We start from the raw sequence: 18,409 nt of genomic DNA on the forward strand, positions 1-18,409 counted from the left end.
GCTTCTCTGCATGCATGCAAAAATACTCTGTTGTTGGTCGAATTTGAGGGTAAGGCTGGATAAAATAGGATGAAATCTTTGCGTGATCTAACCTTAATGTTGTAGCTGTCAGGTGCATTATTATGAAAGTTTAAACAGTTCTTTCACCCTTAATTATCGTGACCGAACAGTGACGATTTAAGAATCCTTTAGCACCTTTTCTGTCTTTAGAGTCCTGAACAGAAATGATTGCAGATGGAGGGTAGATCTCCTTTCCCCCTCAATCCTGCCCATAGTCATTAAGTCACAAGAACAGGCATCCCACAGATCCTAGGTCAGATTCTGCCAGTTTGCATTTATGTAGTCCAAAGGGCTTTTTTAAGAGTCTTTGAAGGAAATGGGGTGGTTCAAGCACAACAGAAGCAAAATAAGGAAAATTCAGATAAACAAGACATGTTTTTAAGCAGCGTATAAGAATGTGTTGGTCATGGATTTGAAAGAGCAAATAATGGTGTCTAAATATGTGTTCTTGTAAATGAAATATCTTACTCTTAAAAATGCGCCATGCAGTACTTTAAATCATGATTGTGAGATGAGTTTTGACTGGCCAGGGGTTGCACAAATGTGCAGCTTCTGGGTTAGGCAAAGTGAATAACAGTGAACTCATACAGTCTCATACTACTTTTATGCTTAGCTAGCCTTGGGTTTTGGTGCCTGTTGGGTTTCAGCGTACTACTGAAGAGATTACGCAATTTAACTGTAATAGGATTGTAGGAGAAATGAGGTGGGAACATACTGTATAAGGTGCTCAACTACTCCCCTGGCATGAAGTGCACCAGGGAACAATAGCTGTAAGTACATGCGCTGGGTGATGCATGTGGGTACCCCCAGAGCCTTAAACGGTCTCTCTGCTGATTGTTACTGGTGTCCAAGGGACAAAGCAGGTGAGCGGCTGCAAGGGAGCGGTGCCTCACTGCCCCAGGTGAGCAGTGTTCCTCTGAGGTGGTGGTGTACCCCACCCTGTCCTGGGAGAGGCCTTCCTGTCCCTTGGGAGAGGGAGTGTGACTTCTCCTTCTTTGGGGAGGTGGCCTCTTTCCTTGGTTGTAGCCTTCTGACTAGGTTCCTGCTGCACTGGCTTATTCCGGATTGTGAACAGTCTAGAAAAAGATTGTGGAACAGAACGATACCATCTCTTCCTGCTGTCTTGGAGATAGCATTGTGTGCCACCTCCCTATGACAATAAAAAAATATAAATGCTAAATTTCTTATCGAGACAAGCCAGAAACTCCGTTGGATTTGTATTTCCTGTCTTTGATTTGCTTCCCTGCGTAGGACACTTTATTTCACCCGATGCCTACTTCTCCTTTCCTGCAACGTTAATGTATCATTTTATGCTCACCTGGGAGATGTTATCAGTTATGTGTGAAGCAGTTCCTGCGTTGCTAAGCTATTTGGAAGCTTGTCATAATGCTCCATAAACTACGTAAATAGGAAGCTTTTCTTATACAAATGCCTTCACCTCATGGATTTCTGTCTGTTTCTGGTCTTACAAAACGACAAAAATGTGATGCCTGGAGATGGTAGGGCGTAGGCTGAGCATGAGGCTTCTAGGACTGTGCATTGTCTTAGTCCCTTTCAGGCTGTTAGTGCTTGGGGACCCTGTTACAGGTGCCATGAGTTTTTGAAGCAAGTCCGTGAGTTGTTTTTTCTTCAGATCTGTTGAGAAGAGGAACCTGCCATTGCTGCAAACGGATCTGTAAACACAGACGCTGCAGAAGAGGGTGCCTTTTCAGTAAAGCCTAACAGGGGTGTTTATGTAATAGAACAGAAATAAATGGAAACATCACTTCTAAATTGAGCTGTTATTTCTCAGGGTAATTATTAATCAATAAACCTTCTATCAGAGTGTGCTAAGTGCTCTGAACTACCTTGCAGTCTGATAGTAAACCAACCTTAAAATGTTATTAACTCTCAACCACAATCACCTCTAGCATGTGTCTGAAAGCAGCATGGTCTCTTAAGAGCTTTTGCCTCACCCATGCACTAGCCAGTTTGCACCGATATGGTTTAATACTACCACTCGGAGTTGTTGGTATATTGTGTGTTGTGCAAGCCCTAGAAGCTGGGTTGTGTAGTATTTGGGCCAAAACAAGTTTCCAAATGTTACATTGAAAGTTTTACCAGGTGTTTATTTCTCCCTTAACATGTTTCAGATGGATTCTAATGCTGCAAGGCAAAGGTGAGTGATTACTAGTAGAGCAAGATGGGATTTTGCCGTTAAGCTGTTTCATAGATGGCTTCCCTGAAAACTAAACACCACTGTTCTCTGGGGCATCTGGTACTGGATACTGATGAAGACAGGGCATGAGACAGGACACAGCTTTGATGTAAATAATATTTGCACTGCTCCTGTGAAGCTATTGGCTCTGCTGTTAATGCATGAAATTATGTTAATGCTGTTAATGCAAATCAAAATGCAAACAATGCTGAAAAAAAGTGTTTTCAGCAAGGAGCAGTAAGATACTGTTAGAAAGCTTTGGGGTTTTCTTGCAAACAATATATTTCCTGATATGCACTTGGTCTTCTACAAAAAGAGCTAATTTTGGGGCTATTCACTGGGTCCATCACACTTAACATTTTTCTTTCAAAACATGTTTTTAAAGTAGCAAAACAAAAACATTCTTCTTTGGACTCGTTAGGATGAAAATACTGTCTAAGGTATTTAAGTACTGTCTACAAACAGTATCTACCCTGAGGCACAGAAAAGTCTTAGAGCCTAAGTACTTGACTTTGGAATAAATGGAAATATCTCCTTCTAAGGTCTTGCCTTTGGTCACATAAAAAGAGGAAAAAGCCAAATCAAACCATGAACTCCCTTTGAAGTAGTCATTTTTAAAGGCAACATGCCAGCATGGTTGGATTAAAAGAATCCAGAGAATAAACACACCAGCACTTTGTTGTTTACATCTCTGGAAACTGCAAGTATAGAAAAGTTTTGTTGTACCTGTTTCTCCTTCCACATTGATGGTACTGTATTGGTGTATCGTGGAACAAGTGTAAGGGGCTAATAACTTCCATCTCCCAACAGCTCCATAGTGATTAGCAAAGGAAATTCTGGTGTGGATGCATCACGACTGAGGCTGCTTTATGCTGTTCAAATAACACACAGGAGTTTTAGAGAACTAGCTTGAATAGCAAACTTGGGAAATCATAGAGTGCATTTGCTCTATGTAGTCTCTTCTCAGCACGGGCTGGAAAGGTTGGTAGGAACATGCTGTGTTCCACTAACTCATCACTAGCAAAACAGTCCCTTTGAGTGTGCTATGAACTGGTGCAAGTTGAAATGCTGCTGATGCATTTTGCCCTTTCTATTCCTCCTGCGTGCTCAGAAAAAAATGTAGCATAGTTAGAGTTCTAGGCCCCTGTGCTCATTGTAATTAGGAATTTTACAGGCACTTTCAAGGGAACTGAGAGAGATTGAATATAGAGAGGAACTTGGGCTCTCTCTCTGTTAGCAAAAATAATCCCACCAGTATCAGTGTCAAAATGACATCTCATGCAAATCAATTTGTCACTGGCCCCAATTCTCTGCAATAGAAGATAGAACTTTTGTGAAACCTGAAATTGATTTTGTCACTTATTGCTGGATTGTAAACAAGCTCATCCTAAAGTCTGTTTGGAATTAATTGCAAAAATTGGTATCTTTTCAGTTAGCGAATTCTGTGTGCACGCACCTGAGGGTGAATGCAAAATATGCCTGTTTCCACACAATCCCTCCTGTGTCTTCTGCTCCAAAAATTCTGATTTCTCAAGTCTCCTTGAGAGCAGATGGGAGAAGCAGAAATATTTTTGTAGCTCTGGGGTACTCCAGTGACTTAGGACATACAAGTTTCTTGCTAGAGACTAGGCTGAGATTCTGTTCTGGGGAACGTGGTTCTGTGTTAAGTGCTGTGCCTCAGTCACCGTGTTGGCAGAAGCCATGGTGCTGATACAGCACAAGCCAGGACAAAGAGCGCTCTGTTTCTCGAGGTACCCCGGCCGTCCTGCCTGAGCAACGGGGCCGGCACTGGCAGCAGCTCTTTTCTCTTGGCATGGCTGTTTGTTATGTGGCTTTGTAAACATACTGAAGTTGGCCAAGAGCTTGAATTTTTCATATGTGGTGTTTACACAGTTCTGCTGCTGAACCTTTGTAGTCTAGACGTGGCCTGAGTTGTGCTGTGATTTGAGGGAAGCTGCTGTTCCTCTCATTGAAGACTTAGTAATAGAAGTGCTATTAAATACTATGGTGGGTATTATTTCTGTGTAAAGTGCTTTGAGGTTTCTAAAAGCCCTTCCAGTTCTGCTTTGCAGTAAATTTAATTGTGCTCTGGAGGCTCCTAGGCTGCATTGGTTTATATGTTGAGGGAAGCTGAAATTGGCCAAACTTTTTAATTCTGGGGTAAGTTCTGGCCTGAGTGTGCTGGAGGTGGGAGAATATTGTTGTCTCGTGCTCCAGAAAACATGGTGAAGAAAAGATAGCACCTCCTCAAACAACAGAAATTATGGAAGGACAAGTGAAATTAATAAACAGATCAAGTTCTTGCAGTGCCTATCATTTCCATTTCTCTAGCCTTGGAGGACTAAGTAATTTCAGGTTACTTTTCAAGGCTGTAGTGCTAGCATATGTAAATAATATATTTTTGTAGCTTGGTGTCCTATCTGCACAGTGTCAGACTTCTCTACAAATGTTTCAGTGGATACTTATTTTGTCAGTTTTATTTATTTATTGTCAGCCATTAGAAAATTAAACTCAAGAGACTGACTAAAATGTGTCCTGTCACATTACAACACTTACAAGACAGGTCAGTTTTACTCCTGTTATAATGAGGTGAACTCCCATTGACTTGTGTTACAATTCTTGTTTTGATCCAGGAATACATCTGGTCAATTCTGTTGACTCTTTGGACAATTTCAGAGCATCAAATTGCAGCAGTAAAACCAACCAAACCTTCTAGCTCTGGAAAGAATGAAGACTGTTCTGTGTCATAAACAATGCTTGCCCTACAGAAGATTTGACATACTTCATGTCTCATCAATTCCCCAGTAAATGGGCATCTGAAACATGACATTGTTTAAAATTATGCATTAAAATGATGACAGTACTCTTCCTCAAACCATCTTACAAACATTTCTCATATGTAAGGGGATACCTGAAAACATTAATAATTAAAGAGTCTTGAGTATTTTTTCTACTTGCACCATGAAACAGTTAAAATATATTCAAAATGGATTATTTTTTGTTGCAGTGTTCCGTGTGACTAAAGCACAACAGCCCTGCAGTTGGGTTACGTAGATACGCTGTGAAATCAGGTTGTTGTTCGCACTGACAGAATTTTTTCACTTGGGGAAGGCTGTTTTAAATCCAGGAGAGCACGCATGTGGTCATTTGGTTTCTCTTTAACAGTTCAGAGGGAGAAAGAAAGGGAAGGCGCTATTACCCTTTGCGCTGCTGCTCGAAGGTTATGTAAATATGTCCCTGCCCTACTCCCGCAGACTGATTGGGAGGTACAAGGTGGCTGCCCTCATGCTCTTCACTTTTTATTCTCTATATGTGTCTTAGCTTGTTTTCCATCCAAATGTATAATAATTGATATGTGAGCCTTACTGAAGAGGTTATCTGCTTTGGAATTTGTGGAAAATCTAGAGCTTCAGAAGAAGAGAAAGTGTTAAACTTGAGTTATATCCACAGTCAATTCCTTTACTGTTGAAGTTTGGCAGCAGTCAGCAGCCGTTGAGGAAACCAACATGGTGTGTTTAATCAGAGGACTGTTTACCAAGCCATTGACTTGCTTTGAGTTCTGTTTTGACTAAATGACCTTTATGTAAAACACTATTTTGTAAATACTTTTTTGTAAAACACAATTTGAGTTGTGTAGATTAAGACATCCTTTTTCTGAAACTTTTACAGAAGTGTTGATGTCCTGTGAGTGACAGAATATTGTGCAGATCAAATCCTATCTTAAGAAGCAAGTAAACCTCTGTAGTCTTTACAAAGTACATCACTTGTCTCTGAACGATGAGTTCTGTTCTTCTGTTGCAGGCATTATGCTGCTTGAAGTATTCCTGGTTCTGGGGACAGTCATCATCTACTTGTTATTCACCAAGAAGAAAGAAGAGACATTACCGTTCAAGGAAGGATGGTGGGGCAAGGGACAAAAGCCTGATGCTGAAGAAGATACAACTATTAGGCCGTTTAAGGTGGAAACTACAGAAGAAGAGCTGAGTGTAAGTAAATATCTGTACTGGGGAGAGAGAAGTATGAAATGGCTGAATAAATGCAGAACTTGTTCAGGAGTAATTTTTAAATTGAACCAGTACTTATATTTATGGGAATAAGCAATGATATCCAGGACTTGGTGGAAGGGATTTTTCAAGTATTTCAGAAGATAGGTATGGATAGGCAGATTTCATGTCCTGCTGTACAATTTTGTTCTCAGCTGGCTGTTACAAGATTGCTGGTAAATAAACCTCCTCTGTAAAGCCTAATAAACATAAAAATCATACTAGAGATTACTCAGTGTTGTGTTCCTGTTTGTGCACCTTCATCAGTTTGATTGTGTAGGCCAGAGTAAGAACAATGTCATCTTTTTTTCGTTCTTTCAAAAGCAATTATGAATATCTCATTTTCTTTACTGCTTTATATTTGCAGCTGTGTTGGATGCTGACTCTTGTGTAATTAATGATCATCTTGGCTCAACATTAATACCAGAGTGGTAATTACAGTAAACACATAAATTGCAGAATTTGTTAGCAAGATTTTGATTGTCTGTGTTTAAGTTGGGGATAGCACAATTTCACAGATTTGTGTGGAGTAGTGGTTCAAAACAGTATTCATGGGATTGCTCATATTTTTCATTTATAATGGATTCCTATTTTCTTGGTAAGGCCTGGGTTTTTTTTTTTAACACTTTGTTTGCTCTCCTCAGTAATATCAGTGGATACTGATGTTCAATGTTTTCCTCTTACACTGCAGACACAAAGCTAGATAATCGCTAATTTACAGGTGTCTTTGAAACACACAATTCTGTATTATGACAGCTATTGCAACATAATCCATCAGTAGAAAACTGTTTCTAAATAAATTATTACATAAACTAGGAGTTAGAATTATGGTAGCATACATAAATAGAACATTCATAAAGGTGTTGAGCATGGACAAAAAACATGTATGTAAAGATGTGTTAAAGACTTCATTTAAAAATCCATGCTTTCTGTACATGTGTTAAATGCCAAAAGCAATGAATCTACATACCAACATAAAAAAAACAAAAAAACAAAAAAAAACAAACCAAAACAACAAAAAAATCAACAAAAAAAAATAACCCAAAAAACAACACCTCAGAATTAGTTACCTCTATCGCTGTTACTAGAAGATGTTGTTTGGGTTTAAACCCCACAGAGGTTTGAGCAGGATTAGATTTCTAGACCTGCCTTCCATCCTCAGCTATTCTGTGTTTCTGCTTGCAGTAGGAAGGGGCTCTTAGCTGTTCTTCCCTGCTGACTGATTTTTTTAATTGATTTTTGCAGTATCGTCAGCATCCCACATGACCGTGAAGTGCAGTAGGCAGGTCACTTCGTTATTCTAGATTGGGAAACCTTTACTCCAGTCTAGTTTCACAAACTTTGTGGCCATATGAAATCCCTCAGAGTGCTTCCCAGTGAAGACACCCAGCCCCTTGGTTTGGGAAGGAGAGCAAGCGCTTTGGGCCAGATCCACGCGTTGATTGTGGGGTTGGGCTCACAGGTAACCTGGGGAACAAAGTACCATGGAAAGGCAACAAGACTGTGAAGCCACAGTGCTCTCAGAAAAGTATATTGTCCTCTGTGGTTATCAGCCTGGCAAACAGGTTAGTCAGCCCTGCAAAACAAAGAATGCTAAGAACAGGTGTGAATGGCAGAGGAAGGAGGCCATCAGGGGGACAAAAAGGATTGGAACAGCTGATGGAGCATCAGCAAAATGCACGGGTGTCATGAGACATGTTATTTTCATTGTTTTCATTTCACTTGAGAATAACTAGAAACCAGCACAGCAGAGCACAAGATGGCAGACAAAAGCGCTTGTAATGTCTCTTCTTTCTTCTTCCCTACAGGACTTATTTAGGAGACTTGACCAGGCTCGATTCACTGAGCCACTGGAGAATAGTTGCTTCAATTATGGGACTAACTCAGTGTATCTCAGGAAGGTTGTCTCCTACTGGAAAAACCAGTTCAATTGGAAGAAACAAGTTGAAATCCTCAACAAGTACCCACATTTCAAAACTAAGATTCAAGGTGTGTGGTTTTTTTTCCCCTTAAACAGTAATGCATAATCTTGTCTACAAGGGATCTCAGTGTTAAGAATTCTATGGGTGTGATTCCTGTGTCTTCCCTCCCTGGCTGCCATGGTGTGGATCACTGGCACTGCTGCTGAGGCAGCGAGAAACTGAAGCCTTTAGGACAAGGAATGACAAATGGAATTCCCTTGTGCATGGATGGGTTGTCAGCTGGTGTTAACAAGAGCCAAGCACAGGCATTTGGAAACAGAACCAGATCTTCAGATGTGCACGTGTTCCCTGACTCGCATGTAATCATGCAGAAATACCCACAGATGCCACCTCTTGCTCCATGTAGTTTCCCAGCTGCTGCTGTCACAGTGGTGCACACTGGCTGCTCAGGTTGTCGCTGTGTGGCAGATGTGCTCTGCTGCACCATTTTGAGTATTCTTGGGCCTAAAAATGTAGAATGCCTTTCCCTTGGGGTTGATGTGCGGCTAGGTGTCTTGTCATTCAAAGCACAGGAGCTTCGGTCACATTGGATGTTTTAAATACTTGAATTAGAGATGTGCTTGGGTCATTTCGCAGTATAGTTGAGCAGGCAGTTGTATCACTTGATGGCAAAATTCAAGCTTGAGATTATGCTTTCTTTTTTTTTTTTACTTGCACCCATAATTGTGAGTTATTTCAAATGGGGCAGTTCACCATAATATTTAAAATGGATTTGGGACAATAAATGGTTGTTACATAGTGGTTAGAACATAAAGATTTTATTTAAATGTATACAACATGGTCAGTGCTGAAAAGATAAAAGCAAAAAGTCTTCCCATCAAAAAGAAAAAATACATATAATCTGAGACAAGAAAGGGAAAATAAGAGAGGGACAATGCACTATGTACAGCAATAGGAAGAGAAATTTCAACAGTTAGGAATGATTACAGAGATGAGCCATGAAGAGACAAGATCAAACATGCCGTGTATCAGATTCTCAGCTTCTGTCATCACTTTTAAGTTTTTCAGAGAATACAGAAATCCACAGAATTGTCAAGGATGGGGAAATCTCAGTCAGTGAAAGAGGGTGGGATTGCTGGTGAGCTGGAGTAAAATGTGCCTAAATACATCAAGAGATGAGGCATTCAGGCTCTACTGAGAGCAAATTATCGTTTCCTGGAAAGCAAAGCCCTGAATGGGTTTGAGGAAAAGCAGCTCACCTGAAGCAACTAGTGCAACGCTGCGTGAAGCCTTCTGCTTATGTACTGTAAGGATCACAAAGGAAACAACTGCAATTTTTGCCTTTTTGCTTAACAATAAGGAGACTGGTACTAGAACATAGTTTCCTGTTTTGGTTTACTCGGAGATACTGAAAGCTTTGGACAAAAGGTGGAAAAGAACTACAAAACTGAACGCTTTATTTTAGCAAGGTATTTTTTCAAATCCTGGATTCAGCGTGATTGGTTTATCAGCAGTTAGGATGTGCGACTTGATTACAGGAGGCCTCTACAGGCTGGGGGGGCGGGGGGGATACTTAGTGGAGGCTTTTTAAATTCCTTTTGCCGTAACATTAGGATCAATGGCTGGAAACAGAAGCCAGACACATTCAAATGGAAAGTAAGGCATGCACAAAACAAGGAAGGCGATTAACACCCCCAAACAAATAGCTACTAGTTATGAATGATTCCCTATCTCTCGATGCCTTCAAGTTGCAGTTGTGTGCCTTTCAGGAAGAAAAACCTGTGCTTGGCTAAAGCCTCTCTGGTGCCATATAGGGACATTTGGGGAAAATTTAAGGGCACTTGAACTAACTGATGTAATCGTCTCTTCTGCCTTTAAGCTGTGTGAGTCACTGTGTTACCGTTAGTAGATTGCTTCACTTCTATGTCTTAATTTTCCAGTTTATTTTAAAACATAAATATGCCGACCTCATTTGGCTGTTGTGATGCTTAATTGCCCATTATGAAGTACTTCAGGGTCCGTGGGTAAAAGGATCCAGAGAAGTGCCGTGTGCTTGCACACTCACCAAAAAAAGGACTTGAGAAAAGATTTATTAATAATCTGTTCTGTGATTAGTTTTAGTGTCATGGTAGATTTTCATATGTTAATTAATTATGTTATTTTTACAGGCATTGATATCCATTTTGTTCACATCAAGCCTCCTCATTTGCCTGAAGGCCAGTCTGCAAAGCCATTATTAATGGTTCATGGTTGGCCTGGCTCATTTTACGAGTTTTACAAAATTATCCCTCTCCTGACGGATCCTGCAAGCCATGGCCTCAGCGATGAACACATTTTTGAAGTCGTTTGTCCATCCATCCCTGGTTATGGTTTCTCAGAAGCACCCCACAAACAAGGTACGATGTATAAGAAGAAACTGAACTAACACAAGTTTAGTCTCACAGTGAGACAGCTCCTGTGAGCAGAACAGTAACTCCTGGCTCTTCTTGTTTTCCCAGTCTGGAAATAAAAGATTCTGTGTGCCATGTGGGAAAGAGATAAGAGTGTGACTTGAAGTGACACCATTAATTAGTTTCAGGAGCAATGTACAGATAATTTACAAAGTACTATAAAAAGTTATGAAGTAACAACTTATAAATTGTAATTGAGGCAATGAATTGTGTGGGGGTGACCAGGAAGAGTAAACTGGATTTGTTACTGTTCCTTTTGGGTGTTTTGAATCCGTATTCAACAGCATTGTACAGGTAGGTGAGAAGAGCTGAAACAAATTAATTGATATATCTACATGGTAGATTGCAGCCAACACCTGCTTGTTCAGCTTGTGCTCTGAGTTACACAAACACAAGCTGAAACAAATTGGAGCAAGGTGGTATTTAAAGTGATACTGAACTTTAGTATTTAATTACACGTGCAGGTGAGTGATGTGGGGAAGGTTAGTTTTGCTTTTCGCTGCTTCTCTGGTTATGATTTATGCAATCAGTATTTAGTGAAGTGGAGAAGTACATTATTAGTGGAAACGTAAAAGTTTCCAACTATCATTAGGATGAGACTGCGCTCCCAGTAGACAACCTGATCTCGTTTAAGGTATCCCTGCTCATTGCAGGGGAGTTGGACTAGATGACCTTTGAATGTCCCTTCAAACCCACACTATTCTATGATTCTGTAAAAATGGAAACACATTCTCCAGGCAATGCTCAGTGCCTCTGACAGGGCTCAGCTGGAGTGTGATGACAGTTTAACAGGGAGTCTGGCAACCCCTTAGTGAGGCAAGTGCATGGGCAGCTTGTGCAGTTAGGAGAACACCAGTCTGAAGCAAATGCTGGACTTTCTCCTCACACTTTCTGCTTGCTCTCTACATTGCCTGGATGATATGATAAGGGCTTCCATATAGTCTGTGAGACAGGCAAGGAAAAATGGACTTGTAGCTTTTTAGGAACTTGAATATTGCCTTTACGGGGAGAATGCTGCGCAGTCAGAAGTGTAGCTGGAATTTATGCAACAGTGTGTGGTGGTATATACATATGTATGATTGGTTTGTTTGTTTGTTTTTAATGCAGGCTTCAATTCTGTAAGCGCTGCTTCTGTTTTTTATGAATTGATGCTCAGACTGGGATTCAACGAGTTCTACACACAAGGTGGTGACTGGGGCTGGCTGATCTGCACCAATCTAGCCCAGATAGCTCCCAAGTGAGTACCCCTTTGGTACAGTGCCACGTGACCGGCATGCAAAACTGTTTGGTTCTTTCAATAGTTACTTCTTGTGCACTTGAAAGTTCCTGTCAAAGTCCTCATATGAGCACTGTGTAGTTTCTCTCTTCAGTGCTCAGTGTTAAACAGTGATCCAAAATTTCATACCTTCATTTATACTAAATACCTGTTCTTTCAAATGGTTGTGCAATTGTTTTGTACTGGCCCCACTGGGATCTGGAGTGGGATGAGTACTTGTAACAAAAGGAAGACTTGTGGCTTGGTGCTCAGGAGTGTGTGCTGATGACTGACAGTTGCCTCTTTGGCTTGTCATTTTTGTGTGGAAAGCTGCACTACAAAGTACAGCTAAGGTCATGATGTAAGTAGCAGGCTGGAATTTAACTATGTCAAATTTTGTTAATAACATTTTAAATGTAACAACTTTGAATCGCTTTTTCTGTTTTTATTTTTAGCCATGTGAAAGGCCTCCATTTAAATCTAGCCACAGTTACAAACATGGGGTTCACTCACCTGCTCTCCATCCTGCTGGGCCGCTACCTGCCAGGGCTCTTCGGGTTTCAGGAGGAAGATGTCAAGCGGATGTTTCCCTTCTTGGAAAAAGGGCTCTACAGGATCTTGGTGGAGTCTGGCTATGCTCACATACAGGCTACAAAGCCTGATACTGTTGGTAAAACAAACCAACCCTTCGAGCTCAGGATACTTAATCTGTTTTAGTTGTACTTTTGTAGAAACAAAATGTACTTTATAAAATATGCTGAAAATCAGGTTTTTATCAGGGAAACTGAAGTAGGAAGGTTAGAGGTTTTAAAACGTGGGCTCCTTTTCTGTATCCAAGTCAGAACAGTTACATATGGGTATGCAGCATTATACTCACTTTTACATGCAGAAGCGGTAAATCTGTAACATCAAAACTGAGCAACCTCTAAGTGCCACTGACCTAATTTTCAGTTTTCATAAAGAAAATAGTTTATTTAATACTCTTGCAATTCTTTTATCACTGGGGACTGTAATGCTATTTCAAATGTAGCTTTGCTGACAACAAAAGGTAGTTTCTTCACAGAGAATGGATCACATTCAAATGATGCAACCTACAAGCAGCTCTTAGCTGTCTCAACACGTAATGTAGCTTATTTATAGGGATAAGTAATACCTGAAAAGTAAAGTCCAATTTTGTTTTCACTCATTGTTCTGAATCACTTGCAGGCTTTCAAGGGAAAAGAATATAAAAAAGGGTGTACCTATGAATGTTCTTCCTAGATGAGCTAGTCACTCAGATTGTTTAACTGCTCTAAGTATCTGACTATTAAGTGTTTCTATTTTAAAAACATCTTTTTCAACTGAATTGGACAACCAAGTCAAGAATACTGAATATATTTTAGTTTAGTGCAGCAGAAATTCACTCATGGATTTTATTAAAAACATAGTTACGGAAACTATTTCTTAATGGTTTTCCATAAGCTTATCTACAGAAGCAGGTATAATCTTAAAATGTGTAGGCAAAATATAATTTGATGGATTTAAACCGATTTTGCTTCATTTGAGTTTTGGTTTCTAAAAATTACTAGTCTCTAATTCCTTCTGTGCTTTAAGAAAAGATGGGGAAGCTGGTAGCTGAATGAGGCCCAGCCATGCTCCTGCTGCTGGGGATTTCTGGCTGATTCTTCTTCCTACCAGCAATGCGTGGTCTGTGCAAACTGGGAACCAGCAGCCGGTTCATGTTTTGGGAGCTGGAGCAGGAACATTCCTGCAATTTGGAGGACAAAGAAGAGCAGAGCATGGCAGGTTCCCATTGGGGAAAAAAAACCCCAAGCAGGTAGCTTGGAGGCTGCCGCAATCTTTCTGAGACTGCAGGTGGTGCAGGGCAACCTTGCAAGCTGTCCTAAGTGAGGAAGTTGTCTCTGGCTCTTGGTACATATGTACTATGCTTGCTGGTACTATACTCTTGATTGTTTCAGAGCTGGCTTTTGATCCAACTGGCTTGCATGGATTTGATTTTACACTTTTTGTTTTGGGAAACCTGCATGGAGTGTGGGTTCATTTTGCACTGACTGAAACAGGCAGTGCCTGTATTTGAAGTACTGCTAGGATCCATGTCAATTTTTCCTATATGCAAACCGATGTACTCTTCCTCATACACACTAAATATACGAGAACACACTATTCCTTGTCTTGTTCTGCAGATCTGGACAGCATACTCACTATAACTTTTTTAAACACTTGGTATGTCTGTTATCAGTATTAGTTGTTCGATAACTGAAACTCAACTATCATATTTAAATAGCAATTACTGATGAAATTGTGTTAGCTGTAGTGTTAGGCATCTTTCAGAAAGGTTAGGTTGATAGAGGTGGAACTTCAAATATGCTGCTGTTTCTAAGGTTTTTCTGAGCAGCTGGGAAAGTTTATGCTCCCTGTATTTCACAGCACTTGGATGCATGAACAAAGTTCCAGGTGCACGTGCATTTTTTTCTGTCCAAGCAAAACAAACTTTAAAAAGTATGTTAAGCCTTGTCCCATGTGTGAAGACGGTTGGCTATAGCTAATTCAGAAGATGGACCTTTTAGTAAAGCTTTGCTCTCCTTTAATGTCTTTCTAATAATCCTTACAATCTTTTTGCTGTTAGGTAATGGTACAGATTCTCCCAGTCATGTGTAGGCATGTGGGCTTTGGCCCTGTAATGCTGTTTAACACATGACAACTTCCAGATTAATGGAAGCAAACCCTACTTGGCACACAGAGCTTAATCTTTTGAGTTTACAAGGATTAAAAAAAAAAAAAAGCAGAAATCCAATACTTTTACCTCAGTTCATAAAAGTTAACAGTGTGAGCTAATGCAGAGCCTGTTGGTTTGCAGATATTATCGGTTTATAGTTCAACAAGAAATGGCTCTACCATGTTCTACTGTTGTATTTATTTACTTAAGAGCACAGCTGTTGGAAGAGCTCTGTGAAGTTATCTACCCTGTATTATAATGGGCTGCTTCTGTAACAGTCTGAGTTCAGAAGTCAGATATCACAATTTTAGTTACGTTTTCCTCCTCTGTTTCAGGCTGTGGTTTGAATGACTCTCCTGTAGGACTGGCAGCATACATCCTGGAGAAGTTTTCTACATGGACTGATCTGGAATTCCGTAATTTAGAGGATGGGGGACTAGACAGGTAAGTGTTTCCTCTTAGTACTATTTTAGATGAGGTGACTAAGCCCAGAGTCATAGCTGAAGAAATCTGTGAAATTGATGGCCTTACATCTCATATGGAGTGACCACAAATGGTGCAGTGCTGTACTACAGTGTGCAAAGAAGCAAACAGACCATGAAGGCTGATGGACTCCCTTCCCACTTTGATCTCCTAGAAAAGACACAGAACCTGCAATTTCTGGGTACTATAAACTCACTTAGATGGAAGAGTCTAATAAGGACACAAAAACAAAAGTTTAACCTACGTTAAGATGTTGGGAAACAAAACTCATGATTCATTTTAATGCTAACAATTAACTATCTATGAATTTGCTTTAGATTGATCAATATTACTTCATCTACTTACTGTTCATTAATAAAGGATCATTCTTAGTGCACAGCAGAAATCTGAGATGAAGTTCCCTTTGAAAACTGCAGAGGTACCTGGCAGGAATGGAGTGAAGGGGCATGTTATGAGCAGGTCCAGTAACAAGGGATTTGAATAGAATGTTTGTGCTGCGTACAGCTAATGTGATATGGAACATGCACTGTTTACAGCACATGTTGGTGTGATGGCTCTATTGAAGACTCATGGTAGCATTTATAATTATAAATAATAAATGTCACAAGCTGTTCCATGTGTTGTTCTGCTCCTACTCTCCCAGTGTATGGACAGTAGAGACAGCTATGCTGGAGCATAAGGTGCCTGTTGGAGTCTGCCTTCCCTGTAGGAGTTAAAGATCCGCTTCCCAGTTTGTGTCTGCAAGCCTGTAACATACTTAACTGGTCAGGACAGACAGAGGGGGAGTAGTACACTTCACCTCTCAACTCTTTTCTCAACCAAGTTAACTATTTTTTTCCTGTAACTTTTTTTTTTGTCTTACAACCAAACCAAGTCAAGTTCCCACTAAAGTAATGGAAAATGGTATTTGTTCTAACTAAGCAATCTCTGGGCTTACCTATTCAGGAAGTTTAATCTGGATGACCTGCTCACCAATATCATGATCTACTGGGTGTCGGGCTGTATAGTCTCCTCAATGCGTTTCTACAAAGAAAATTTTCAGAAGGGGGTAGGCACACAGAAACATGAAAGGTAAGTAGTTGTTTTTCTTTCAGTATTTTGCCCTGAACTTTATTTTATGGTTGCAGACAGGTTGCTTGTGTATAGCTCCTGCAAGTTTCTGAATGTTGAGGAAAAGCAGTGCTGTATCACAGTGCTCCTCTGCAGGAGGGGTCTGTCAGTTGTGCTTGGAAAACATGTTAATTAGGTAAGAATCCTAAGCCATCAGTGAGGAGATCTGACTGGAGGCACTGCTTGAGCACCTCCCATTCACCGTGTATCCAAGCAGGGAAAAGCACATGCAAGTATTTCCTGATTTTACTTCAGTTACTAAATTAGCCTGTGACTGAGTCATGCAGTTGGTTTTGTTTATAGTTTATTTGTTTATAGCTCTAGTACTTTCCTGGACACAGTTTACCTATTTCTGCAAAAGATTTAAGTCCTACCTTCAGTATAATGACAAACTGCAGAATTTGGAAGTTGGTACGACTGATGTTCCTGCTGCGCAGACACTTAAGACAGCAGTTTGGTTGCATATACTTGTGTCAGTTTGACTATCAGTGAAGGCTTAAACCTGCCCTGAGGTATCTGCAACCACAGCTCACTGCTGTGGTATTTATGTAGCTGTGAAATGATGCTTCCAGGAAGCTGACTCAGTTCTTGACGCTGTTGTGGCTACGCTGTGGGCAGTATCCTGCTCCCATTCTGCCTACACGAGATGAGCTATATGAGCTTTTTTGTGCCTAGAGGAAGGAGTCTCAAAGTCCTGTGTAAAATTAGGAACCCTGGTTTTGGGCTTCCTGTGGTTATGTGCCAAACGATTTTCGTATCTACATTTTAAAATCTGTCACTTCTGACAATGCAGCTTATGTGTATGGGGTATTTAAACCTAGAAAATGTTGCTCCATTTATAACAAGCACTCCACTTTCTAAGGTACTTTTCCCTTCAAATTCAGTTCCTTCCCTACTCTTACTAATGTGCAAAATGTTCTGTAGAGTGCATTTGTGCCAGTTACAAGCAAGAAGTCTCGCATTCAGAAATGTTTCCTCTGAAGTAGTCCGGATTTTCTATTATTCTTCCCCTCTCTGCCTCCTCTGCAGCAGTTCAAGATAATTCTTCCCCTGCCTACCCTCCAGCTGTCCTGCCAGGCTCAACCTGTTCTAGTTGTTATCTTCACTGTAAATCTCTCTCTGGCCCATGTCAAATTGTGTGCTCTCCCCTCAACACATGACTCTTGAGCCCTGAACGCAGCATTGAAGAAAGCTGATAGCCACCATCTCCTAGGGCTTTTTTCTCAGTTTCCATACTTCTGTCATGCCCTGAATTCCTTGCAAAACCACCTTAATATAAATGTATGCAAAAATTATATATTTTTTTTTTTTTCCCAGGAATGGGAGTGTCTTCAAATTTGGGATCTGGAAATCAAATATTAATTCCCTGACAACAGTGTGCCCAACTGTTTAAGAACAACATATCTATCAGTAGGATTTCCCATTTCTTGCAGAGTTAAGTGTTTGAAAGGTTAAAATTATTCTCTCTCCTCTCTCAGGCTCACAGTCCAAGTACCTACTGGCATTGCCTCCTTCCCTAATGAAGCGATACACACACCCCAGGCTTGGGCGCAGAAGAAATACACCAACATCGTGTCCTTCCATTTCATGCCCCGAGGCGGCCACTTTGCAGCTTTGGAGGAACCTCAGCTTCTTGCTGAAGATATTCTGCAGTTTGTTGGGAAAGTAGAGAAAGAGCAACTTTGGAGAAAGAAAGGAGAGTAACTTCCCTACCAGACAGCAGGGTAGAATCATAGAATGTCCTGAGTTGGAAGCAACCTACAAGGATCGAGTCCAACTCCGGTTGCTTATAGCTTAGCACACGTACAGGCCTTACAAAGTCGACTGTAATCCGTGTAATTTGATGTTATTCTTGCCCAGATGTGAGAGAGGACAGCAAGAAAAACACAGTTTACCTCAAGAGATACTGCTGCAGGGACCTACACATTTTGGGTTGGGTTGTTTTTGTTCAGCTAGGCTAAGAAAAGAACACAAAGGTTACTTGGTTATCTTCTCCCCCAAGCACAGACTTCAGTAACATTCCCGCCTCTTGCTTTGAAATTGAAAAATACACCTTTACAAGTAATAACATAAGTAATAACAGTTTAATTGTTATGAAAGGCTTTTTTTTCTTTGATGGCAGCAGTAAAACTTGAGTTGGTGTAGCTGTGAGGTTCCTCATGGAAAGAACAGG

General features: G+C 40.5%; 1 protein-coding gene across 1 annotated transcript; it reads left to right on the top strand.

The window, feature by feature from the left end:
* Window positions 1-6,063: 6,063 nt before the first annotated feature.
* Window positions 6,064-17,940, top strand: EPHX1 (epoxide hydrolase 1; the record flags this gene model as incomplete). Its single annotated transcript, XM_080342111.1, has 8 exons — window positions 6,064-6,243; window positions 8,109-8,289; window positions 10,391-10,618; window positions 11,780-11,909; window positions 12,383-12,597; window positions 14,979-15,087; window positions 16,072-16,197; window positions 17,715-17,940. 8 exons carry the CDS (start codon window positions 6,064-6,066, stop codon window positions 17,938-17,940), a joined length of 1,395 nt encoding a protein of 464 aa, XP_080198237.1.
* Window positions 17,941-18,409: the final 469 nt, after the last annotated feature.

Source organism: Nesoenas mayeri, assembly GCF_963082525.1.
Source record: "Nesoenas mayeri genome assembly, chromosome: 3".
Classification (NCBI taxonomy): domain Eukaryota; kingdom Metazoa; phylum Chordata; class Aves; order Columbiformes; family Columbidae; genus Nesoenas; species Nesoenas mayeri.